This window comes from Notamacropus eugenii, chromosome 2 (assembly GCF_028372415.1).
Source record: "Notamacropus eugenii isolate mMacEug1 chromosome 2, mMacEug1.pri_v2, whole genome shotgun sequence".
NCBI lineage: Eukaryota > Metazoa > Chordata > Mammalia > Diprotodontia > Macropodidae > Notamacropus > Notamacropus eugenii.
The window spans coordinates 524,136,019-524,163,694 of record NC_092873.1 but is presented as its reverse complement, the minus strand read 5'-3'; the positions used below and the strand labels follow the sequence as shown (position 1 = coordinate 524,163,694).

General features: G+C 42.0%; 2 protein-coding genes across 7 annotated transcripts in view; both read right to left on the bottom strand.

Annotated features, from left to right (window-relative positions):
- Positions 1–715, bottom strand: part of PGM1 (phosphoglucomutase 1) — a 74,100-nt gene extending 73,385 nt beyond the window's left edge. The window contains exon 1 of the mRNA XM_072649727.1: positions 271–715. Coding sequence (XP_072505828.1) covers positions 271–516 — 246 coding nt within the window. The 5' untranslated portion in view covers positions 517–715. The remainder of the gene's footprint in view (positions 1–270) is intronic.
- Positions 716–23,428: 22,713 nt separating this feature from the next.
- The window catches only part of EFCAB7 (EF-hand calcium binding domain 7), a 52,388-nt gene continuing 48,140 nt past the window's right edge, over positions 23,429–27,676 (bottom strand). For all 6 annotated transcript variants that reach the window (XM_072649718.1, XM_072649721.1, XM_072649720.1 and 3 more), the window contains 3 exons: positions 27,425–27,634; positions 25,712–25,819; positions 23,429–24,766 (listed from right to left, as the gene is read on the bottom strand). In XM_072649718.1, coding sequence (XP_072505819.1) covers positions 24,692–24,766; positions 25,712–25,819; positions 27,425–27,634 — 393 coding nt within the window. In that variant the 3' untranslated portion in view covers positions 23,429–24,691. The remainder of the gene's footprint in view (positions 24,767–25,711; positions 25,820–27,424; positions 27,635–27,676) is intronic.

Sequence of the window (27,676 nt, the reverse complement as noted above, 5' to 3'; positions counted from 1 at the left end):
TTAAATGTCAAAAGCCCGGGGGCGGGAGATGGGGAAGAGGGAGGAAGGGGCCGCCCAAGGTGAAGACTGGAGCCCGCCCCAAGCCCCGCCCTTCCCCGTTCCGCCGTCCCCTCCCCCCCAGCCCGAGGGCCCGCTCGTGGGATACGTGCCGGACTAGGGGGCGTGAGAGGACCCTCGGGCTGTGCGTGAGAGACAGAAGTCCCGGGCGATCGAGGCCGACGTGGCCCCCCGAACCCACGCGCCCTCCCTCCACGCGCGTCGGCTCCTCACCCCGTTGGCAGCGGCGATGCGCACGATGAGCTGAATGGCCTCCTGCATGTAGAAGCGGCCATCGCCCCCCACCACCAGCGTGGCCTCGGGCCGCTGCGCCGGCTCCACGGTGCTCAGGATGCTCTGGATGAAGTTCTCCGCGTAGTGGGCGCTCTCCTGGAACACTCGGACCCGCTTACGCAGCCCGCTCGTGCCGGGCTTCTGGTCCGCGTACGCCTTAGTCTTCACCTTCACGATCTTCACCATGGTGGGGGGTTCCGCCGCTGCCCTGGCCTGGGTGCCCTCCTGCTGCCGCCGACGCTGGCCTAGCCTGAGTGCCCTCCTGCTGCCGCTGCTGCCTTGGCCTGGCTGCCTTCCTGCTGCCGCCGCCGGCCTCACCAGCTGTTCTGGAGCACTGAAGGCTGTGTCACACTCACACACACCCGAGACTCGGCCCTCCTTAAAGAGACAGCGACCTGGGACCTCCCCCTCTCTCGAACCACCCACCCACTAGCTAGTGCCAGGAGGGACATAGAAAGGTGGCTCCCCACCCCCACCACTCATGGGTGGGGCCTTACTGCCCGGCCTGCCCTCCTCTCATCAACTCACACTTCAGAAACCAATCCCGTACACACCCTGCAGACCAAAGGGCCACGGGCTCCAGTGGTGGGACATAAGAGCATGTTCTCCTCTTGGGGGCCCTGGCTGTTTTCCTACGCGAGGTGTGTGAGGTGCTCTCCTAGTAACCAGTGGGAGTGAGGAAAGAACTTCGGAATTTGGGCTGAGAAGATGCCACAGTTTAGGAAGAAATCTCCATGGCTTCAGACCCTGTGCCACCTGGGGCCAAGAGCCTCTCAGGGCCTCACTTTTCTCATCTGTGAAATGGACTGAATGGTTGCTAAGAACCCTTCCAGTTCTAAATCTGTGATCCACCGGACAGTAGCAAAGGTCCCTCTTTCAGTCTGCCATGACTTGAGGCAGGTGATCTAGCCAGGATCTGAAACCAGGTCCTCTACTATGAACCCTTTCCACTGTCCTTGGCGGATCATATATTTAGAGCTGCCAAGTCCATCAGTCAACAATTTACAAGGTTAGTAAGGTTTGCGAAGCATTTTGCATATTTTATCTTGGCCGGTAGGGGCTTTTATCCCCATTTTACTGATGAGAAAACTGAGGCTGATAAATGAAGAAATTTGCCTGGGCTCTTACCTCTTAACCGCTGAGGCTGTATTTGCATTCGGGTCCTCCAGGTCCAGCCTCTCCATCCACTGTAACGCAGTTGCCTCGTTATTAAGCCCCTACTAGGTGCCAGGCATCGTGGTAAGCACTAGCAATACAAAGAAAGGCAAAAGACAGTCTCTACCCTCAAGATCTCATCACAGTCTAGGTCACCTAATTGAACCCCCTTATTTTACAGATGAAGACACTGACGCCTAAGAAGGGAAGTGACTCGCCCACAGTCACTCAGACAGTGTCACTTCCCCCTCCCCTGGGTACTGTTTCCATCTCTCAGAAAGGAGAGGGTTGAGCCAGAGGATTTCGAAGGAAATTTCAAGCTTGAAATAAATGATTATTTGGCTTAGAAATAGGTGGTTCTTTATCATTACTTGGAAGATAAATATTCAGGAGTATCGACTTTCTCCTTGACTCTTTGTCAAGTGTGAAGTAACAGGCTTAAGGGGGGAGAGGGAGTGTTGGAGATGCCTTCCCTGAGGGAGTGGGAAAAGCCCTGGCTTTGGGTTCCATCACTTTCCCTTTCTTGCGCATGTCCCCTTGGCTTTCCAGGACTCAATTTTGTAATCTTTAGAATAAGAATGATACCTTAGAATTGTTGTGAGGGTCGAATGAGATAATGCAGATAAAGGGTATAAACCGTAATTAATAGTAGCTAATATAATAATAACCAATATTATTAGTTAATAGTAGCTAATATAATAATAAACAATATTATTAGTTAATAGTAGCCAATATAACAATAGCTAATATTATTAGTTAATAGTAGCTAATATAATAATAGCTCACATTTACATGGTGCTTACTGTATGCCAGGTGTTGTGCTAAGTGCTTTATAGAACAAGGCTGGGAGGTGGGGGCTATTACTATTTCCATTTTATAGATGAGGAAACCAAGGCAGGCAGAGGTGAAATGACTTGACCAGGGTCACACAATTATTTAAGTATCTGAGCCAGAATTTGAACTCAAGTCTTCCTGACTCTTAAGCTCAGCACTCTGTGCACTGTGTCATCACTAGACGCCTCATAAGTGTTATAATACATGCTTTCAGTGTTGAAAGTGGATTTTAAGGAAAACATTTTGTTCAGCATGTGCTTTTTTCTTTCTGTGTAGTATCTTTGATACGTATTTATTAGTGATGCCCCCGACACTTACTAGTGATGCTTCTGACAATACTAAGTATCTCTTTACCTCTGTTTCCCCCAATTGCTACAAAAGAAAACTCAGATGATCCCAATCATCCAAGGAAGTCAGTCCACTTCATTTTATCTTGTCTTATAAAGCAAGGTAGGCCCACAACAAATGCTAACTGATTAATTGACTGATTAAGAAGGTACTGTCTTCATTAGTCTTTTGAAAATAACTAAACTTTCAAAGACACATTCTTTCCTACATAATGAATTAACCATCCTCTTTGTTTTAATAAATACCTTTTCCTGTTATTAGCCCCATACCTGCTCTTATCAAATAATGCTTCATAAGAAACACACCTTCTCTTTTGGTTCCTTCTCTGGCTCATGTAGCTGAAGAGGAAGAGGAGTGAATACATATATCATCTGTGGAATTGTGAAAAATGCATGGCCATTGTCTAGTGATGGTTCTGTGCCATCTTATTTGAGCAGGAAGCTAGTAAGGACCTTGCAAAATCCTGCAACATCAAGGTTCAGTTGATTTGGAGAGCCCAATGAAGACTGCGTGGAGGACAGAGCTTTCCATTCATTCACTGGGAATCTTCAACTTTGTATTTTGTGGTATCTCTCCAAACTTCTCAGGATTACTGAGACATACCTTTTCTCTTTAAGTCTGATACACTGTCAGAATTGAACAGTTTCATCATATATTAGAATAATCCTTCCCAACTCTTCTGAGAAGAGCTTGATGAGGCAAAGAGGCTTCCTTCCTCTCTCCCTAACTTAGGCCAGTTGTAACTTTTGCCCCTCAATGACAGCATAAATGAACACAGCTCAAAAGGCGACTGGGTGTGGTAGGAAAGCCCTGGATTCTAATGAGAGAAATGCAAATTAAAACAACTCCGAGGCTCCACCTCTCACTTGCCAAGTTAGTAAAAGTGACAAAAGAAAAACCCAAGTTGGTGGAGCTGGGGGAAGACCAGCACATTGGTGCCTACTGCCAGAGTTGTGGATATAAAAGTCAAGGGAGATAAACTTCCTTGACTAGATACGGCAGGAAGCTTAGAAAACTTCTAATCAATACCTTCAGGGCAGGTGGGTGGTACAGTGGGTGGTACACCCGGTCTGAGGTCAGGAAGACCTGAATTCAAATCCATCCTCAGACACTTACTAGCTGTATGTCAAGTCATTCCATCCTTTTCGCCTCAGTTTCCTCATTGTCAAATGAGCTGGAGAAAGAAATGACAAGCCACTCTGCAAGAAAATCCCAAATGCGGTCAGAAAGGGTTGGACGTGACTGAAACGACTGAACAACAATAAAATCTGATGCCATGTCTGAGAGACAGTAGAATGGAGTAGAAAGAGCTCTGCATTTGGAGCCAGGAGATCCTGACTCGAGCTAGGTGTCTTTTCCCTTTTCAGCCTCAGTTTCCTCACTGAAGGGAGTAATGCTTGCACTTCTCCTACTGGTTGGCCATTGTAAGAAGAGCACGGGGGCAGACTTTTAGCTGCTGTGTATTCCTCTACAAGAGCCTCAGTAAGGGATTGCCCAGCTCTAGGGACTCCCTTTTCTCTTTTTATTTTCAATTTTATTATATTTTATTTTCCCCGATTACACATTAAAACAATTTTTAAACACTTTTTTAAAGTTTTGAATTCCAAATTCTATCCCTCCCTCCCTCCCCTTCCCCCTCCCTGAAATGGTAAACAATAAGAGATAGGTTGTACATATGCAATCATGTAAAACATTTCCATATTAGTCATTTTGTACAAGAAGACTCAAAAGTAAAAGAATCAAAGAAAGAAGTGGAAAACAGCCTGCTTCAGTCTGTATTCAAACAGCATCAGTTCTTTCTCTGGAGGCAGATAGTATGTTTCATCACCAGTCCTTTATCGTGGATCACTTTAATGCTGAGAATAGCTAAGTCACTCACAGTTCTTCATTGAACAATAATAATGCTGTTACTATGTATAACGTTCCCCTGGTTCTGTTCTCTTCACTTTGTATCACTTCAAGTAAGTCTGTCCAGGTTTTTTTGAAATCATGCTGCTTGTCATTTCTCAAAGTGCAATAGTATTCCGTCATAATCATATACCACAGCTTGTTCAGCCATTCCCCAATTCATGGGCATCCCTTTAATTTTCAATTCTTATCCACCACAAAAAGAGCTGCTATAAATCTTTTTGTACAAATAGGTCCTTCTCCCCGCCTCCGCCACCTTTTTTTACATCTTTGGGATCTAGACCTAGAAGTGATATTGCTGGGTCAAAAGGTATGTACAGTTTTATAGCCCTGAGGGCATGGTTCCACATTGCTCTCCAAAATGGTTGGATCAGTTCACAGATCTAGCCATAGTGCGTTACTGTTCCAGTTTTCAGGGGCTCCCTTTTTGATGATACAGTTCATTCCATTTGGAGATGGCTCTAACTTTTAGGAAGTTCTTTCTTATGTTTCACTGAAACATGATTTTCTTTAACTTCTCTCCCTGGATTCTAATTTTGGTCTAGAGCAAAGTCGAATAGGGCTGTCTAATCTATCCTCCATCTGACAGCTTCCCATAAAGATCCATATCCTTCTTGCCTCTAAAACACCAATCTCCAAAATGAAAGCAAGGGGGTTCATGATCTGATTTGCAGCTCGCTGTGGCCTGAACCTGAGGGGTATGTGATAAAATAACATTTAAAAATGGAGGGTAGGGCCCTTGGATAATCAATAGTGGGTTGTCTCCAACACAACCATCTCTGCCTTTCTCCTCCAGTACTGACCAATTCTAGTAATCCTCCTTTGTACAAGCTTCTAACCTCCACCATTCTGTACTAGTGGTCAGTCTCTCAATAACCTCACTGCTGCACAAGTATTTTTGGGAAAATCTCCCCCATCCTACCCCCCGCAACATACCTAGCCAGTTCCTGCAGGTCACCTTGTGGCTATAGTACTCACTCTTTGGAGGGTAGGTTCTGGCTTCAGGGCTATGACCAATGAGTAACAGTCCTGCCTCCGTGTTCTCATTTTGAATGGGACAGAGTGAATTGCATAGAATGAACACACACTGTGGAAGGTCATAAACTGTAAGAAGACTGGAAAGATTGTGAAGGGTTTTCAATGCCAAATGGAACATTCTATAAGGGATCTCGGAGGTAACAGGGAACCATTAGTGTTTTTGAGTACAAGAGTGACATAGTCAAACCTGTGCATTAGGGAAATGATGTTGGCAGCTGAGTAAAGGATTGTAATTGGGAGAAACTTGGGGTAGGGAGGCCAGCTAGAAAATGATTGAGACAATCCAGGTATGAGATGAAAAGAGTCTGCACCAAGGAGGAAGCTGTGTGAGGGGAGAAAAGGGGACATATGAGAGAAGTGTGAAAATAGAAATGACAAACAGGACATGGTAAGAGACTGAATAAAAGTGGGGGGGGGGGGGTGTAGGAGCCAAGATGGCAGAGTAGAAAGAAGCACATACGCTTAGCTCTTACCCCACAGCCCATAAAGTACCTGTAAAGAAGAACTCTCTTGTGTATCATGTTCTGATTTGTTATACGATTTCTTTCATTTATCTTAGTCTGACTACATAGCATGACTATAGTGAAAATATACTCAATAGGAAAGTATATGTAGAATCTATACAGAATTGTATGCAGTCATGGGGAGGGAGGGGGGTAGTGGGGGGTAGGTGGGGGGGATAAAATCACAATTGTATGGCAGTGATTGTTAAACATTACAAAAAAAAAAAAAAAGAAGAAGAAGAAGAAGAAGAACTCTCAACACATTCCAGAGTAGCAGAAGCCACAGAACAATGGAGTGGAGGAGATTTCTGTTCCAGAGAGACGGGAAACACCAACGGGAAAGGTCTGTTGCGCACCGGGTGCAGAGCAGAGCCCAGCCCTGCCCTGGCCACACAGCACGGAGAGGAACAGATCTGAGCAGGCTTCAGGGACAGAATCTCCAGTGGCTGTGTAGCTCACTCAACCCACAGGCACCAAAGATCAGTGAGAGGGTCTTTTTGGCTGGCTGAGAGGGGAGCAGGGTGTCCCTATAATTCAGGCCCCCTCAGGAGGCAGCAGTAGAGGCAGCAGCAGACAAAGGCTCCCAAAGCAGGCAGTAGCCCGCATCCATTGTTGAAGGTCTCATCGTAAACCCCCTGAGGGAACTGAGCTCCATGTGGCAGCCCTGCCCCCACCTGAGCAGCTGAACTTAATCTCACACTGAATAGCACCCCTGCCCCCACCTAAAGCCCCTGAGGCTTTGGAGCAGTTCATCTGAATCTCAGCTCCCCAGTGCTAGCTTGGTGGAACTGGAGGCCAGGAGGTTGTGGAGAGGAAACTCAGAAGTCAAGTAACTGGTTGGGAAAATGCCCAAAAAAGGGAAAAAAAAATAAGACCATAGAAGATTACTTTCTTGGGGAACAAGTGTCTCCCCCCATCCTTTCAGATGAGGAAGAACAAGGCATACTGTCACAAGAAGTCAAGGTCCTTGCCTCCAAAGGGAATTTAAACTGGGCTCAGACAATAGAAAACCTTAAAAAACAAGTTAGCAGCTTACTAAAGGAGAACCAAAAAAATGCTGAGGAAAATAACAGCTTTAAAAAGAGGCTAACTCAACTGGAAAAAAGAGGTGCAAAAAGCCAAACTGGAGAATGAGGTTTTAAAAAGCAAAATTAGCCAAATGGAGGAGAAGTTTCAAAAGCTCACTGAACAAAATAATTCATTGAAAGAGAGAATTGAGTTCAGGGAAACGAATGACTATGAGTTAAACACAAAACTAAAAATTTGAAAAAATAGAAGATAATGTGAAACAACTCATTGGAAAAACAACTGACCTGGAAAATAGATCCAGGAGAAATAATTTAAAAATTATTGGACTACCTGAAAGCCATGATCAAAAAAAGAGCCTAGACATTATCTTCCATGAAATTATCAAGGAAAACTGCCTTGATGTTATAGAATCAGAAGGCAAAATGGATATTGAAAGAATTCATCAATCACCTCCCGAAAGAAACCCAAACAGAGAAACTCCTAGGAATATTGTGGCCAAATTTCAGAGTTCCCAGATCAAGGAGAAAATACTGCAAGCAGCTAGAAAGAAACAATTTGAGTACTGTGGAAATACAATCAGGATAAAACAGGATCCGGCAGCTTCAACATTAAGGGATCAAAGGGCTTGGAGTGGGATATTTTAGAAGTCAAAGGAACTGAGATTAAAACCAAGAATCACCTACCCAGCAAATCTGAATATAATACTTCAAGGGAAAAAATGGTCATTCAGTGATGTAAACGACTTTCAAGAATTCATGTTGAGGAAAAGATCAGATCTATATCTAAAAATTTGACTTCCCAAGACAAGAATCAAGAGAAGCATGACAAGGTAAACAGAAAAGAAAAATCATAAAAGACTGTCTAAAGCTGAACTGTTTACATTACTACATGGAAAAAAAATATTTTTAACTCTTGAATCTTTTCTCAGTATTTGGGTAGTTGGAGAGATTGTACATACACACACACACATACACATAGATAGACAGAGAGTATAGGGTGTGCTATATCAGAAGAGATGATATCCATACACACACAAAAAAATAAAATAAAATAAAAATTAAGGGGTGAAGGAGGAATATTCCGGGAAGAGAAAGGGAGTAATGGAATGGGGCAGGCTATAATTCATAAAAGAGATAAGAAAAATCTTATTCAATGGAAGAGATAAGGGAGAAGGGGAGAGGGGGAAAAATAAAGCTACTCTCCTCATGTGTAGCTGAAGGAGGGAATAACATGCTCACTAAATTTGATATGAAAATTTATATCACACCACAGGAAAGTAGGAGAGGAGGCGACAAGTGGAGCAAGGGGAATGTTAGAAGGGAGGGCAAATGGGAGAAGGGAGTCACTAGAAATAAAGACTTTCAAGAAGGGACAAGGTCAATTGTAGGGGGTAAAAATAAGGGGGGATAGGGTAGGTCAGAGGGCAATATAATTAGTATTACACAACATGATTATTATGGAAGTCTTTTGAAAAACAACACATATTTAGTCTATAATGAATTGCTTGCCTTCTCAGTGGGGCTGGGGAGGGGGGGGGGAAGGAGAGAAGTTGGAATTCAAAATATTAGAAAGGAATGTTGAGAATTTTTATTGTATATAATTGGGAAATAAGAACTACAGGGAATGGGGTATGGAAATTCATCTTTCCCTGCAAGAAAAGAGAGAAGATGGGGATAGGAGAGGGGTGTGATGGAGGGGATGGAGGGGAAGGTACATTGAGAGAAGGAGTAATCAGAATGCAAGGTATTAGGAAGCAGGGGGAGGGAAGTGATGGGGAGAAAAATTGGACATGTTACAAAGTGAGGTAAAAGCAATTAGTATTAAAACAATAGACTGAATTAACTACTGAGAATAAATCAATGACATCTTTAGTTTGGAGAAAAGAATTTCAGTCTAAATTTCCTAGAGGAAGGTAACCTTGGATAAAATTTGGCTTTGATGAAAAAGTCAAGGTTTTAATGGTAAATTTGATTTTATGATTGCCATTTAATCAGGAGCTAGAACATGTATAGAAAGGCATGTAAGCCACTTAAGACTTGCCTCAAATGATGTTTCTTAGCCAAAGTGAAACTATAATCATATCTGAAACCTGGTTATTGGAACTTGCCATTTTTAGATGCTATGGGATTATTAAGTGACTGTTCTTCTGAGTCTAACTCCAGGTATGGGTAGCAAGAAAGGCGATCTGAGCCTCCAATCCATGATGCCAGTAAGCTGATGAGATGGTGGCAGGAACTGCACAGGTGATCTCAAGGAAAGGGTGGGAGAGTGGCTGTTCAGCATGGGCTGAGGTGGGATTCTCCTGATTCAGTTTCCCCACTGACACCTGGCGGACTGTAAGCCTGACTGAATGCAAGTGGATAATCTAATCCTGCCTGGAACTGACATGAAGTTGGGGAGATATTGTATCCCTGCAATGTCCTGAGTATTGGTGGCAATTTCCTATAGTCAAAAGGTTTGTAAGCTTAATACCAGATCCATTCAATTATAGATTATGGGTAGGGGAATATCCGAGGTTGTCTAAAATTAAGCTATTAAGCATAGGACTTTAGACCAACAACAATAAGTTAGGGTCCTTTAATTCTTAGTAATACTGTGGAGACAATTAGGTCAAGAGCTTGTGAAGTTAACAACATAAATACTATTTGTGTCTCAGTTGGTTAATGTTTTAAAAAAATTCTTTTGTGGTCTGTATTGTAAATGCTTTAAAAAGAAGTATGACCTGACCAAAAGTTTGAATTGCTTTATCTGTTATAAACTGTGTTAAAAATAAAAAAAATAAAAAAAAGTAAGTGAGGGGACAAGGCTGAAACCCAGGTTGTGAGCCTGGATAACTAGGAGAAAGGACTATACAGGTGCTGATGGCTAAACTCTAGAGATTATCACATTGCAAACAATTTACATTCTTTAATTCAATTCATTTCCCAAATGTGGATAGTTTAGCCAAATTCTTTTGAGTAGTTATTCTCTTGGATCTTATCCAGGAGGCTCTGTAATGTTTGGGGCTTGATGGTACCAATACAGTCATCTGAGGATGATATGAGGAGAACCTCGTCATTTAAAGGGAATGCTTCTTCAACTTGGACTCTGTAGAGAATCTCCTCCAGGACCTTCAAAGGCTCTTGTTTTATACCTCACCAGACATTACTAATCAGAGTCATCCAACAAGACTATTATATTTTTCACTAACTCATACAATTCTGATATATGCATATGAGGATACTTTGCTGAAAGAGACATTTTAAGGAGGCATTTTGTTCTACTAAATCAGACACTTTTTTTCTTTGATATCAAACAATGAGCACAGTAGGAGCTTGTATTCTCTTCATCTTTCAGTTAATTGTGTGAAGGTAAAGATGTGATCTACTGTGGAATTGGCCTGGACAATCCTGTATCTCCTAACACCCTCATCAAGGACGGCCTCAATGTATATGTATTCTCATAAAAATTTGATGTTGATAGGAATGCAGGCATTGTTGGCATTCTCTTGGTCATCTTTTCTTGGTAGCAAAAAAGGATCAATATATTTTTCCATGTCCTTAGTATCTTTACCTTTTTCAAATCCTGAAGTTACTGAGTGTCATGGCATATGCTGATTTATTTTGCAGCATTGTATCAAGTTCTTCCTAGAATTTTTTACCATCTTCATCATCTGTAATAGACCACTGTCTGTAATTATTTTCATTACAATTTTTTTGCAGACACCTATAACAAGCATCTCAAAATATACTGTCCTGTGAAATGATGCTTCTTGTTTGACTTTGGACACATAATAAAAACAATTCTGCCAATTCCTTCACTTGCTTCTCTAAGGAGAACCTATAAGCAGCTTTTCCATTTGGCTACAACTTCCTTCTGTCTTCTGCTTTCATTTATATTGTGAAAATTTATCTAATTCACTTCCTCCAATGTTATGTTCACTCCCTGGCTATTGGAAAAGGTTCTCAAATTTAGAGTACCAACTTGTTGTCATTGTTCAGTCATGTCCAACTCTTTGTTACTATGAGGATCATAGCACACCACTACTGTCTGTGGGGTTTTCTTGGTTAAGATACTGGAGTGATTGCCATTTCCTTCTCCAGTAGACTAAAGCAAACAGAGGTTAAGTGATTTGCCTAGGCTCACACTGCTAACAAGTGTCTGAGGCCAGATTTGAACTCATAAAGATGAGGCTTCCTGATTTCCAACACTGTTCTCTATCCACTGAGCCACCTAGCAGCCTCAGAGCACCAATAGCCAAGTTTAATTTTGTAGCCAGTCTAGAAATTGACTCTTAGTAACTTCTGCCCCTTCTTCTGTCGCTCTGTCATGATCATTAAGGAAATAGAAAGGAGTAGCACAGGGCTAAGGGCCATTTTGTCTTTTTCTTGGTTTTAAGAGTTGCCATGGTTTGAAGAATGCATCACCAAGTACTCAGCCTACTGATGCGCTTCTCAAGGTTAGCTAAGCCAATGATCAGAAAGTAGACTTAGTCTGTTGCCAAGTTCATACCCAAAGACTTTCCAACATAGTGGAGTGTGCCAGAGCTTGTGTTTTATTGGCAACGCCTTAGTGAATCTACAGTCACCTTTGTGCCACAATGGAGTAGGACTTTATGTTTATTCATCCAGGTCACTGTTAAAAGTGTTTAACAGAACTGGATCAAGAAGAAAGCTCTATGGCAAGGAAGTATAGAATCCATCACTTGAAGCTGATATCAATCCATCATTAAAAAAAATATTTGTATCTGGTAGTTCATTTACTTCCTAACTCAAATATCACTTAGCCAGTTTTCTCCCTCTTGTCCACAAGGATAACAAGAAAGATGGTATCCACTTGCCCTGCCAAAATGCAAATATGCTGTCTGTAGAATTCTCTTGATCTCCCCATCTAGCTCCTTTTTCTAAAGACCTGAGGTCAGCCTTCTATTATTTGTTCTAATGAAGCCATATTAATTCCTAAGGTCACAGGCCATTTATTTAATCTGTACTAGATTTTTCTGAGATCAATAAGACGTATAATATTTCTCTCAAGAGTTGTTGGGAGAAACAAAAGAGTAAAGTAAAATGCTACACAAATGTTTTCTGTTAACATGATTAGTGTTATCATCATATTATTAGAAATAGTTAATAATTTGCCAAACCTACTTTGTCTTTTCGAAAATCCAGACCTTTGTCCATCTTCAGTCTGATGGCATCTTGACTATTCTCCCAAAATGCTCCAAAATAACCGACAGTGGTTCAATAATCACGCTTAAAAATCTGCTCCATATCCCGGGATGTAACTGATTCTGTGGAGACTCTTCCTGAAGCCTTACCTAGTGTGGGTTTCAACAGTATCTTAACTATTTGGGGCAGTAGAGAGAGCCTTAGGCTTGGTGTCAAAAAGACCTGAGTTCAAATCTTGCCTCAGCTCTTTGCTGTGCGACCCTGGGCAAGTAGCTTACTCTCTCTGGGCCTCAGTTTCCCCACTTACAAAATGGGGCAATAATAACACCTTACAGGGTCATTGTGAAGGTCAGGTGAGATAATGTAGGTGAAAGTGATTTGCAAACCTTAAAATGCCAGTTCTCCTTAATAGGAAAAACAAACAACAATGGAAAACAAAATTGAAATTGAATCAGTCTGGCTTCCCTTTGTCACCCACTGATATAACCTGATGCTTTTCATACCAGGCCTGTCATTTCCTGGTTTCTCCTTTTGTCTTCAACAAGTTTGAGTGTTTGGTTTTTTGAAAAAATCCTTTTGCTTCTCTTAACTCTCTTCTGTAAGCCTCAATGTACTCCAAACTTTAAACTTCAGGTCTGTAATGCTCCCTACCCAGTGAAATGCCCCGGCTTTCATTCTTAATAAATGTCCTTTGGAAGTCAGAGTTTTTCTGAGATATCTCTATGAAGTCACCATGGTATCACTTGTTCCCTTCCTCCTTGGAGTCCCTCCTGTTGGTGTGGTATGGTGTGGTATGGTGTAATGTTGTATAACGTAGTGTGGTGTAGTGTGGTGTAATGTTGTATAATGTAGTGTGGTGTAATGTTGTATAACGTAGTGTGGTGTAATGTTATATAATGTAGTGTGGTGTAGTGTGGTGTAGTATAGTATAGTATAGTATAGATAGCATAAGCAGACTTTTCTTTTCCAGTGTACAACCCAGCTCAAACCCAAGCTGAGCAGAGGGAGGGGCAGCCCTATGCTCCTCATGGAATGGGATTCAGAAGTGATGGAAAGAATGGTCTTTAAAGACATCTTGAGGGACCCGGTTGGTCAGTTTAGTAGAGGAGACACATTCTTCTTTTCTACCTCAAGAAAACACATCTCACTTTTGAGACCTGACCTGAGCCATGTGGAAGCAGCAGGTATGGAGAGGGCAGCAGGCTCCTCAACATATTTCTCCTTTGGTGAAATTGGTGTTTCTCTCCTGATTAAGCTGATAGCTCATTTTCTGGTATGTCCTAATCTGTAGAACTTTTCCACTATCTCCTTGCTACATTTTTTGAAGAATGAATTTGCTCGATCATTTATGATGGTCTTTTGTATAACTAGCATTTGTTGTTAAAGTTAAAGCCTATGGGGGACGGCTTGGGATTTTGTGGTTCAGCTGTTTTTCACTTATGTCTGACTGTCTGTGATCCTAGTTGGGGTTTTCTTGGCAAAGATACTGGAGGGGTCTGCCATTTCCTTTTCCAGCCCATTTGACAGATGAGGAAACTGACACAAATAATATTAAGTGAGTTGCCTAGGGTCACACAGCCAGTAAGTCTCTGAGGCTGGATTGAACTGGGAAGATGTGTCTTCCTGAGTCCAGGCCTGACACTCCACCCACTGGGCACCCTAGCCACCCTTGGGAGCACTCTGCCCCTTTAAGAGATGATAACCAGAGAATCCAGCCACTTTTTCCTTTTGAGCCTAAACAATCATGCTGCTAGTCCAGCTGTAACTAGCAGGGCAGGCATATATGATTACTCTAATAAGATCCCCTTCTCTCAGAGGAGAATTTAGTGTCCATCTACATGGCCTTAGGCAGCTAGTTGTTGGATAGTACACAGAGCACCAGGCCTGGAGTCAGAAAGACCTGAATTCAAATCTAGTCTCAGACACTTAATAGCTGTGTGAACCTGGGCAAGTCACCTGGGCAAGACTCTATAAGTTTGCCTCAGTTTCCTCATCTGTTAAATGAGCTGGAGAAGGAAATGGCAGACCACTCCAGTATCTTAAAGGACTGAACAGCAACAGCAACCTCTTGGCGTCTTCCTCTGCTCCCCTCCAGGCATCATCACAATCTTCTTTGGAGAAGGACAGGCAGGATTCCAGAGATTCCTACCCATGCCTCCCTCAGAGCTGCAGCTAGACCTCCTGTGGGGTGTATGTGCCTTAAGAAGACAACTTAATTATCCAAAGAATTAAAAATAAAATTGCTGAAAGCCCCTCACCCTCCACCCCAAGGCACAGCACACTGGGCCAAGTGCAGGGGGCACAGAACAGAAATGGAAAGCAGCTCCTGGAGGAGCCTACGTTTTCCCAGGTACTAACAAGTGAATGGGAACCTCTGCAGTATTGTCTGAGGAGTGACTAGGGGGATCAGAAAAGCTTCTTGCAGGAGGCAGCCCCTGCGCCTTGGCAGATGCTGAGGAGGCTAAAGAGAATCCTTGGGTCATAGATATGGGGGCGCAGGAGAACAGGTCAGAAGTCTTTTCATCCAGCCTCTTCATTTTATGGGCCCAGGGAAGCTGTGACCTGTCTAAGGTCACAGGTAAGGTGTAACCATAAGCTCACCTTTCGCCACAGTCATTACTATGCAGACTCAAGGATTATAAATGCCCATCCCTGGCTGACTGGACTTTCCGAGTTCCTGATGTTGTCCTCGTCTTTGAATTTGAGCAGACATCTTGGAAGAAGCCAATAAGGTGACTACAAGGCAATCATTGTCCTACCTGGGAAGTAGCAGCAGTGGCAGAAGACCAGAAACTGAGACTGAGGCAGGTTCGGGGGTAGGGTAGCCTTCTCCGGTGCTATTTGCTGGCTTTGTTGAGATGGAGGGTGGTTACCAAGATGGGATGCCCCGAGATTGCTGACTGAACAGAAGTGATAGACCACAGGTGGCAGGCAGCCTGAACCTCTAGCCACCCTCATTTCCCTGGCTACTTTTCCCATTTGTCCATCCTTGGCTTCAGGTCAAAGCCCGGCCCCCACAAGGGACAGGGCTGGGGAGCAGGCATCCGAAGGCTTGGCTTTTACAATTCCCTCATGTAAAAGAGGCCAGGGAGCCTCCTTCTGGGGAGGGATGGTGACATGGACAGAAGAGCCCTGGAGACATTTGGAACATGTACAGATATTCTATGACTGGTTCTGATCTCTGCCTGTGACTCTCCAGATTTCACCTCCCAGAACAGTCCTCTGCTCCATTAGATCCTCCTGGTAACTCCTCTTGAAGAAGCCCAAGTCCACTGTGTTCCATTCCTTTCCCAGCTCAGTTTTCAGTTCTCTAGACTTCACCACCTGCCCCCACACAGGTATCTTCTCCCTCCCTCTCCACACCGTCTCCCCCTCTTCAGCTCCCTCATGTGCATTGTCTTCCTCCATCAGAGTATAAGCTCCATGAGGACAGGAACTGTATCTTTTGGGTTTTTTTTTTTTTTGTATCTTCAGCACTTAGAACAAACATAATAAGTGCTTAATAAATGCTTGTTGCCTGCCTGCCTGTTGCCAAAGCCTTTTCATCTTTAGCAAATTCTTTCCTGTGGCATTCCAGAGAGACAAGAGAGATGGGGACTTTGTAATTAGAGCTCAATTGGTGGAGACTGATTACTCAGTGCTCCATGCCTGTGTAAGGGGAAGGTTGATAAGAACTTGGGAGAAAATGGGGGGTGTCCTAGTCTTTTGGCTTCCAACTTTCATATTCTTTTCTGGTCCCTGAAGGGGAAGACTCTGGGGAGAAGCTGACATGTCCTCTCTCTACATGGCTACAGTGGAGACTTGGGAATTTCCCTTTGGGTGAGATTGGAGATGTCTTCCTTCCAGTTGAAGGGCTCATTCACTCTGTGTATTACTTAATATATTCTCTTTGTTATCAGCTTAGATAAAAGGGCACGCTGTTTTCGTGTTCTTTGTAGAACTGGCCTTTAGCAGAAGGGAGATACAGCTTGTGGCAGGTCTTCATAGTTAAGGGATAGCAATCAGGAGCCTATCTTAAACACAGGCATTATTTACCCCAGACTAACGCTATGTTGTTCTTGTTCAGTCTTTTTTTAGTTGAGTTTGACTTTGTGACCCCATTTGGGGCTTTCTTGGAAAAGATACTGGAGTAGCTTGCCGTTTCTTTCTCCAGCTCATTTTGCAGGTGAGGAAACTAAGGCAAATAGGGTAAAGTGACTTGCTCAGGGTCATATGGCTAGTGTTTGAGGCCAGATTTGAATTCAGGAAGATGAGTCTTCCTGACACCAGGCCTGGCATTCTATCTACCACACAACCTAGCTGTCCTAATGATATTTATGGGGAGCAGAGAAACAAAATTTTAACCCATTAGATGATAAACTCCTTGAGTGAAGGGACTATCTTTTGCCTCTTTGTATCCTACCAATTCACTCTTGGTGAAATGTGTGCTAGAAGTGAGTCAGTAAACAGTACTTCCTCTCCACAGGTTGGAGTCATCATAGGTTTTCATCTTTGACCCACTGCAGCTGCTTTTGGAGGTTTAGAGACTTTCATAGAAGATGCAGACCAGCCAATAATGCTAAAAGCAACACACTAGGGGAAGTGATTAGATTGAGAATGAAAAGAATAGAGGCAACAAAAAAATAGCCAAGATCACCATCACCTCCAGAATTAGAAGTAGGATACCCCGAGGCATGACCTTGGGGGAGATGACTTCCATTCCCAGCAGGAGAAGGAAGGCAATCTGTGCTATAGGAGAAGGCACCTTCCTGCCCTGGCACCCTCCAAGTCACCCAGCTCTCAAGACCAACTCAAGGCCTCCCCTGATGTGGTCATAGGCTGGAGCTGGTCCCGTCCCTATCATAATTCAAGTTCCTGTAGTAGTCCTGAGGACTTCTGAAAGTGCCCTACATCTGGCCTCTCACCCTCTAGTTACATAAAACAAAGCCAAAAAGACTAAGTCTTCTTGAATCCAGTTGGCATTCTTTATCCTATGAGACAATGGTCACTTGACAATCTACCTACCTAGATTAGGGCTGCTCATCCTTGCACCTTATTGAGGGCTTTTTGTTAAGTCTAGAGTGGAGTTTTCTGGCTCCTGGTTCAAGTCTCAGTGTTGTCTGTAGGAGGCAGATAGTATGACATAGTGAACAGAGAGCTGACCTCTCTGTTCAGGAAGCCAGGAAGCTCTCAATTCAAATCCTGCTTCTAATAGATTCTGGCTGCATCATCCTGGGTAAATCACTTGACCTCTCAGTTCTCTAGGCTGAACTGCATTGGTAGAAGGCTTTTCCCATTTATCAGTGAAATCACAGGTAGAGTCCCTGACTTACCCAACTGAGATTCCTGTTTGGACATCCTCAGGTCACTCTATACTCACCATGTCCCCAGACTTGTCCTTCCCTACCCTCCAAACTCTCTCTCTGCCCTAATCATGTTATTACATAAAAAAACAAGCATCTGAGCCCACACATCCTGCAAATGATTTACTATCATGAAGTTCCTCAGATGTTTAAAGTTTGTATTTGACTAAAAGTTAATGTAAAACTCGAGGTCTTGAATTCTGAAGTCAAATTTTATTTCAATGTCAAAATGATGAAACCAGGATGTGGACTCTTCTTAGGATCGAGTGGAGTTTCTGGGATCATGTGGGCAAATGGCTGAACTTTTGCCTTCTCATTAACATCTTGGAATCTTCTATGTAGGTAGTCAGTGTAGAAACATACTTCTATGAAATATTAAAACTCAAGAGAATTAATATTTTATAGAAATATACTTTGATGTATTTCAGGATATTCCTCAATACACTTCTCCTTAAATATATTTCAAGAGATGATTATGTCTTGTGATCTTTAAGTAGCTGTATTGGTTTTAGGAGGCAGAATTATAAACAAGGAGATATTAAGTCATAGTTTTAAAGGCTTCTCTTTGCTCTGATCCTCAGGAGGACTAACATATTTCCAAAGGCAATCAGCAAGGGACAGAGTGAAGTTCTCCCTTTTGACCACCCTAAGGAGATGGCCAAAAATGCCTCAGTTGCTTTTTTCTTCTGGTCCCGATCTGTGATTTCATCTGTCAAGGGAAGTTACCATGTGCAAGACCCAACAATACAGTGACATGGTTTTAGAGCATTTCCTGGGGCCATGACAAAATGATTTGTGCTTGACCACACCACGTATGTGTCAAAGGCAGGACTTGAAATCACATTTTCTTGACCCCAAGCCTGGCCCTCTGCTATATCTGAAGTCCCATCTTCTGTAAGTTTTTCCAGATCCCATTTCGTGCTAGTACCTTCCCTATGTGGATTATCTCCAATTTATTCTATCTTGTTCTAATAGTTGTTGGTATCACATGTTAACTCCTCAGTGGCAGGGCCTGTCTTAACCTTCTTTGTATTCACACATATAGCAGAGAGCCTGCACACAGTAGGGACTTAATCAATGCACACTGCATTCGTGCCTTCATCACTACAACAACAATAATCATAGCCTCTTTGAGTTGGAAGGAGCCTCAGGCGCCACTAATCTAACTAAGAATGCCCTCAAATACATCTCTGACAAGTGCTCAGTTGGCAGTGCAGACATTCTTGCTAGAAATTAAACTAGCAGACAGAGAGAAAAAAGTCAGAGCGAAATGGAGGATGGTTCCAGGTTCTCCTTGGAAGGAGCTGGCAGGATTGGTTTTATCGCAGATTCAAAGACAACAAGGGGACATTTTGTGGGTGGATTCCACCTCTACAACACCTCAGATACCTGCCTCTGCCTAAAACCCTTCCATCACCACCTTATGAGGAAGGCTCTTCCATCTGGACATTTTAATTGTTAGGACATTTTTGCAGATAATGAATTGAAGTCTTGCTCATGACTTACAAAGTGGAGCCAAGCCTCAAATCCAGGTTTTAAGATTGAAAATCAAATGATCTTTCCACTGCACTGATGTAAAGGCACCCATAAAGGGGTCAGATTGGCTTTATTAATACCACCCAAGCTAACTTATAGGTCAATGATTTTTCAAAGTCAGTGGCCACGTTGAAATTCTATTGATAGGCCATAGGTCCATCGATACACATTAAAGATTTCTGAGTAGCATCACAAATCCATGCAAAAAAGATTATTGTGGTAGCAGTGTGAAGGACAGAGTAGAGGGGGAGATAAAGGAGGGGTGGCAAGACTTGTAAGAAAGCTATTGTTTTAATCCACTTGAGGGCTTGCACTGTGCTAGGAAGGTGGCAACAGAGTCCTTGATGAAGGCCATTTGTGAACAGAGCATCTCTTCTTTTTGGAACGTGCACAGGGCTCTTTCCTTGTCACTGATGAAATGGGTCCAGTGGAGCACATTTTGTCCTTCTCATGGTGTTGATTGATGAGGTGTCTTTGAACAACATGATTGCTGAAGTCCCATTTCTCACTGAATCTTGTATCATTTTAATGTAGGAGGGGAAGCGACTTTGAGGAGAATCTTTGAAAGAGCTGGATTTTGCTTGACAGTCCAGTGTTTTCAGTTTTGAAACCAACACACAGGCTCATGGAATGCAGTGTTTATGCCTCTCAGTAAGTTTCATAATTGTGAATAAGCAGTTTCCTATAGAGGAAGCATCAAATCTCAACTGGAAGGAATCACAGGGCCAGTTAGTTCAACTTGTCCTTGAACATGAATCCTGTGTCCATTCCCATGTAGCCACTTCTTTTCTTGAAGATCTCTGGCAGGGGGAATCCTAATCCCAACATGGTCTGTCCCAGATTGCCAGTGCTTAGTGCAGAGCTTGGCATACAGGAGCTTAATAAATGCTTGTTCACTTTGACATTGACAACTCTAATTATTAGAAACAGATCCTTGTAAAAACTGACACTTGCCTCCCCATCTTTCACATGACAGCTCTTCAAATACTGGAAAGCAGACATCGTACTCCTCCACCCTCCAATCTTCTCTCCACTCATCATATTCTCACCACACTCAGGTCCTGTCTTCTCAGACATTCCAGTCACCTTCATATGGGATGATTTTAGGCCCTTCACCATCCTGCATTCCTCTGAATATTGTCTGGCTTATCAATGTCCTCCTTAAAATGCATGAAGACTGAATACACCTCTCCAGATGTGATCTGATCAAGGCAAAATAAAGTTCAACTATCACTTCATTCTGGGCGCTGCCTCTCTTGATGCATCTAAGACAGCATTAGGTTGTTTATTTTGACTGCCATAGTACATAAATATTGACTTATAGTTAGCTGGTCCCTCAGATCTTTTTCAAATAAGCTCATTTGGCCATGCCTTCCCCAAATTTTCTACTTGTGATGTTGATTTTTTTTAACTCAAGTTTAAAAATTCAAATTTATGACTGAACCTTTCACCTTGTTAGATTTGTCCCAATATTCTGTTCAGATTTTGCAGGATCCCAACTGCCTATCATCCAATATGTTTGCTTTGTGTTACCTGTGACAGATGGTGTGGGGGATGGATCATGAGTACTAACATCCATCCATTTGAGGTGTTTCCATATTATTTGTCCACTAGATCATCCTCCAACTATCCCCAAGTAACCTCTTCCCACCAACATTCTCCATCTCTGCTTCTCTCTCTTCCAAGTCCACAAGCAGCTAAAGCCTTAGGACATATCTTCAAAATTAGCCCAAACAGAGAATGGCCATAGTCTCTTCAGCTACTCCCCCCAAATCATTTCCATCTCTCACAGACTCTCCAGCTGCTCCAGTCTTTCTCGTAAGGTCCTTGTCTGCCTTTGTCCTCTCCAACTCTGCTTTCAGGCTAGGGATAGAAATGATTTCCTCCTTGCAGGTCTCTGTCTCCAGCTGCAGAGTCTCCTCCAGGGGGGGTTGGAGAGGGAGGTTTGGTCTTTCCAGAGTCCACTGAGGGAGCTGGTGCTAAAATACTGGGAGGCCATGGTCAGTGGGAGGATGGCCAGTGAACAGAGAGAGGAAAAGCTGAAGGCAGAAATCCTCTGCTTACAGGAACAGATAAAAGTGTAGCAATGTTTAAAGGAAAATCTGGACACAAGAAGGTGGGAGATTGAAAAGCACCCCTTGTTTTCTGTTGGAATAGAGCTAGTCCAGGGATGGGGATCCTACAGCCTTGAGGCCACATGTGACCCTCTAGATCCTTGGGTGTAGCCTTTTGATCAGTCCAAGTTTTTCAGAACAAATCCTTTTATGAAGGAGATTTGTTCTGTTAAGTTTGGATTTCAACCCCAAAGGGCTGAACTTGAGGACCTAGAGGCCACATGTAAGTCTTGAGGTCACAGGTCCCGGGGCTAGTCCCTAACAATATTTGGCTAGAAGACAGCGTAGATCTGTTGTATGAATATTTTATATTAAAATATGAATTTGGGAGCAGGTCAAAAAAATAGAGAATGGAAAAGATCTGTAATCACTCAAAGGAGTTTGGTTTGTCCATCTACCCAAACATTAAGCAGAAGGGTGGCTCTTACAAATGAATCTGACAATCATGTTCTGTTTGCTTCTAGGTCATATCTATTCTGTTACATTGATCAACTTTTCTATTATTTTTTAAACAGTATCAGATAGTTTAAATGAATATTGCTATTTAGTATAGTTTGAAATTTGGAACCACTAGACTTCCTTCTCACTTTTTTGCATTATTTTTCTTGAGATTTTTTCCTCTAATGAATTTGGTTATGTTTTTTAACTTTGCCTAAAGCAAAAGAGAACTGTATGTGAAAAAGAACTCTATTATGTTTAGTTTGCTTTTCTGTTTAAATATATACTAAATTCTACATATAACTTTCAACTGCTTATCTGTGATTCTTTCTAGCCTATATTTTCTATTCTGTGTATTTAAAAAAAAGATCTTTCAGTGAAAAAAAAATGTTTGCTACCCTATTTTTAATCCCTCTTACCCTTCCATCTCTCAATTAGAAGTCTTTTTTAAAAATCCCAGCTTTGTGATAAACTCTCTCAAGTTCCTTATTCTGATTCAGATAAGAGGTCAGTAGATGCCTGCTCCTCCCAAAAACCTTCTTCCATATTTGTAGGTTCTTTTTCTCATGTATCTCATTTATATTCCTTATGTTTTCTTTCATTTTTTTTTTTTAACTTTTGTCTTTGTTCTAATATTTCTCGTTCTGTCACAAGTCCCTGAGTTCTGCTTGCTCCATTATGTTTTTCAGAGTACCCAGAGTGGGTAAACTCCTGGTTAATTGCAGCCTTTTTTCTTTGACTAAGAAACTTTATATTTTGACTATGCCATTTCCGGTAGTTTTCAGTTTCTTACAGAAGGTTACCAATGGATTCCATTTACTCTTTGTCCTCTGGTTCTAGTAGATTTGGATAGTTTTCTTTTATGATGGAAATATGGTATTCAGCTTTTTCCACTGATTATGGTTTTCATAGAATCTACTGATTCTTAAATTATCTCCTTTACTTCTCTTTCAAGTCAGCTGTTTTTGATAATTGATACCTTCCAATCTTTTGTCTTTGTTCTAATATTTCTTGCTGTGTCATGAATCCCTGAGTTTTGCCTGCTCCATTATATTTTCAGGAAGCCTACTACCTGGGTAAGGTTTTCTATCTTCTATGCTGAGCTATTTATTCTCCTTTAAATTTTTTCCACCCAAAATCTCATTTCATTTATAATTTCATCTTATATCTCTTGCTTCATTTCTTCCAAATACTTTTGTAGTCCTTGTAGTTAGTCCATCTTTTTAATTTGATAGCACATCCGTTGGAAATGAAATCCAAGTTTGGAGGACTAGGACTACCTCCAAATTGGTCTTTGGACTTTTCATTTATTTATTTAGAAGTGCAGTCTCCATACACTTTACCTCAGAACAATTACACCCACATACCTAAGACCTATGGTTCTGTTAGGGGTGGGGAGCGCCCTCCACTGACGCTGGTTGCCAGTTTTCTATAATTTATACTTTGAGAAGGATGCTTATGAATTAGAAAGGTTCAAGGACGTGCATATGGTCCACAGCTTGTGTCAGAGGCCATATCTAAAGGTGCGAAGTCATCCACAAATCAAGTTCAGCACTCTGTCCATTACAATGGATCTCATATCACATACATTTTTTAAAAAACTAATGATAAATGGTTGGGCAATGGTCTACATATAAAATGTTTTTAATTCTCTAATTGCATTCTTTATACAGGTTATAAATGTCAAGTAAAATGAAAGAGGAAACTATGGGAACTGGTGTTTTTAATGAGCTTTTGCAATGTTCTTTTATGAAATGAATTAATTTTTACCGTTTCTTTTAAATTCACAAAACACAACAATTTTATTTTTATTTTGACAATTTTCTTCAATTTTGGATGGCACTACTCTCTGGTCGATGGTATAGCTTAAGACTGGAATATTCTCCGAAACCACAAAAACCTAAAGCCATATTTTCTGTTCAATTCAAAAAACCTTTCTTTATGCCATAGATGAATCCTTATTTTGTAGATGTAAAAAGTGAAGTTAAAGGAAGTGAAGTGATTTATCTGGGGCCACCCAACTACTTATAGAGCCAAAACTGGGACCCAAGTCTCCTGATTCCCAGTTCAGGTTTAAGAATTTATTAACCCATTTGGCAGATGTCTAAACTGCTAACAAAAATTAAATAAATGACCTTTCGAGAACTAAGTACCAGCACATACTGTATATAAAAATAATTAGAGTCCTATAATGGTATTCCTATTTCATGGCTGACATTTACTGGCCTCGTATTCTATTACAGAAGACTGTGGAATAGAGTTCTGCTGTACTAGTTGATAAATATAGTTTTTCAAGGACTGGTGCTACCCTAATAAACTAGGTTGAATATGTTTAATACCTATTTTAAATATAAGTACATTTTAAATGTCTGCATATTTATAAATTTTAAACAAATCTACAGATAAATCAGCCTATTGACTACTTCAAAAACTCCCTGTTTTATATTCTCATTGCTTTTTTTCTTTCTGGTGATTGTAATATAAAAACAAATGTGCCAAAGTGTGCTTTAGATGTCTTTTTTTCCTAATTAGAAAATAATTTAAATAGCTAGCCTAGTGATATTTTTATATTTTACCTTCATATCTTTTAATAGAGGAAGACATTAAACATCTGGGATATTTTGTATAAATAATTTAGTGTTGCTGTGGCACAGGCTTCTACTTACAATTGGCTGACATTACAAATCAGGAAGGCAGTATTAAGCAAACTATGCCCTGGATTTACTCCCCAAATGAGGAAAATGTAACATACTGAAATGTAAGACACACACACACACACACACACACACACACACACACACACACTTTAATCAACCATATACAACAGCTCAAGGGAGAAGAAGCCAGAGAAGTATTTGTACCACTGCATACATTCATCCCAACTCGACTGGCTGACAGAGAAGAGAATTCACTGGGAGTCACCCTCCGTGGCTGGGCAGTGTCAGCGGAGTCGCCGTCCGAGCCAACCCTCATGGCACGAGCGAATACACACAGTTATAGACCCATTCTTGTTGCTCATTCACAGGCATCACGTGCTGACAAACCTGCGACAAAAGAACAGCCAGACACTTATTTTTAGGTCCTTTTTAGTGAGCCCGTATTACTGAGTCCTCTGTAACAAGTAGCCTGGTAATCTAGGACCCAACTCTTAAGGAGGTAGTCCAAATCAGATCAGGCTATACCCTCAGTCCTGGGGGAAGGGAAGACCAAGACAGAAAGGAAACAGATACTTGTCTCTCCTTCCTCCCCAAGCGCTCAGCACAATGCTAGGCATGCTGTAGGTGTTTAATAAATGTTTGCTGACTGACTGAGGAAGCACTAAGAAGACATCACAGGCTGAGCCAGGGAAGGGAGAACAGTGAATACCATTCTCATTTCTCTTTCTCTACCCACAGTCCCGATGGCTCAGTCTGGCTCTGGGCCTCCAATTCTGGTTGAATCTGAATCAAGGATGCTGCCTGCAAAACCTGGAAACCACAAGCTTCAAAAGAGACCTAACAGACTATCTAGATTGGGGAAAGAAGGGTGGAAGAGGAGGTGAGTTCAGCTCTCAGCTCTGCTCCCACCTCCATGGGTAAGGCGCTTGATCCTCCAGGCCTCGTTTTTACCTCTGTAAACTCTGTGATATTTACTTCATAGGGTTGTTGTGAGGGAAATGTTCTGTAAACCTCAAAGTTCTAGGAAGCTGAGGGATTACTACTTAATCTATTTCAAGCTTTCTGACCAGCCGATGTAGCAGCTGCGTGAGGTTTCAGCACCATTTTACAAATTAAAAAAGGACCCACAGAAGGAGACTGCCTGGTCTTGCCTGTCACACATTCCCTCCTTGTAGGACAGCATGCCATGACTATCCATCCACAGGAATGAAGCATTAATTACTGTAATTAGAGTATGAGGCTGTTTCCTTTCCTATTTGCATGTTCACTAAAACTGCAGCAGGACTAAGGACCCATTGCTGAGGGTGTCACTTAGTAAAGAGCTTCAATTACCATCACAGACTTGGGCGCCACCTCCACAGCAAAAATGTTGAGACTTCTGTTATTTACACAGTTTTTACTTAGCTCATTGTTGACATGAATAATCGCTTTATTTTCTGACTACAAAAAAAAGAGATAAGACTTTTAGTCCACATTTCAGTAAGTCATAAACTTGTAAATAACTATGAAAACCTGGGGCTTTCACATTCCCCAGCCTCATTCATGGCAGGTTCCCTCTCCCTCTTCCCCAGCACAATCAGTGACACCCTCCTGCCTGTCTCCTGAGGTCTCCTATGTCTGACGTGTGCTCTGTTCTCCCTCTGCCCAAATCCTACCCAACCCTCCTCTTCCATGATCATTTCTCTGCCTCTTTTAGTCCACAAAGTCTTCAGTTTCTGACATCCTAATGCACTTCATAGGAAATATCCAACAGCTGAACATTATAGTGTGCAATTGATATCCATCCAACAAGACTGTTGGCTTTTTGAAAGTGGGAGCCAGGCCTCACTCTTCTCTTGGATGCATCATGGTAACTAGCACAATGCTAGGACATCTAGAGACCTTAATACATGTGACTGACTGCTTATTCTTGTCGACATTTTACAAATTTAAGACAGAAAGATACTATAAGACCACTCAAGACCTTAACAGAATCAACCAATAGTCTAGAGTTTATTTAATAATCTCTGCTGAGTAGTGCTAGAACACCCAGACGCTGATCTGAAATAAACAAGGGCTTTCTGTGGGGATGGGGGGCAGAGGTGGAAAAGAAAACTCTTCCGATGTATCTACCAAGTCACCCAGTTAATAAACAACACAGGAAAAAGATCAGTGGAGAGAAACAAGTGACTCACGGGAGACAACATTCTAGGAGAGCAACAGCACTCAAACGTATGGCTGGAAGTGCCAAGACACAATAAACAGGGTGAACTAGACATCATAATGCAAGCAGGTGAATCCAGCTCCATCGAGACGTGGATCTTCACCCAGGTCATGGCCACTAACTGGTAGTGTCCCTCAGGGGCCTGGCCTGGCCTGGCCTGGGCCCACTTCTTTCCCCACTCTGAGCTCTCTACTGAATATAATTATAAATGTACTTGTCTCTTGTGTTGAAACAGAAGCTTCCTGAGAGCAGAGGTGCTTTCCCTTTTTGTCTTCATATCCCCAGGGCTGAATATAGCCCGGGACTGCTCAGTGATCAACCAAACAAGACATGTCAAGTGCTTACTTAGCATGGTGCCTGGTACACAGTAGGCACCACATAAACACTAATTCCCTTCCCTTCTGGGACCGAGTCCAAATCAGGCATAACTAAAATCAGCATGAAGCTGGCAGCTGATACAGTTAAGTACTCTCTTGGGAACACAGTAACCTTAAGGTCACTTTTAACCTTTATGGTCACTTGAATAACTTCCAGAAACCCGTCTCTAAATATATCTGAAAGATTCTGTTTGTGCTAAACTGAAATTTATATTAAATTAACTATCGAGGAAATCTGCAAATCCATGTATTTTTTTCTAAGTTTTCTAAATAAAAAAATTAAATAATAAGGACTTCAGAGTTCCTCTAGAATAACTGTGCCCTGCATTATGAACCCCACGGAATTAGAAAGAGGAAAAACAGCTTTCTTGAATATTTTTCAGAAATACTAATATAATAGAAGTCTCAGAAAGGAAACAAGCATGTGTGGAATAGGGCTAGAGATAGCCAAGTCATAATTAATACCTTATTTTCAAGAACTGACGTTATCCGGAAATCACTTTTATAGGTATGTAGAAAGACACTCTCATGGCTATCCAAAATTGTGGCATCGCCTTTGTTAATGACAGACTTGCAAACGACTTTCTCAAAATGGTGGCCGCCTGATCCCATGCGAACAGCTTTAATTCTGGGCCGGCACTTCTCAGCATAGATGTCAATGATGAATGGGCATGCCTGCAATGAGGAAAAAAATTATGTGACATTTCTAACTTTGTT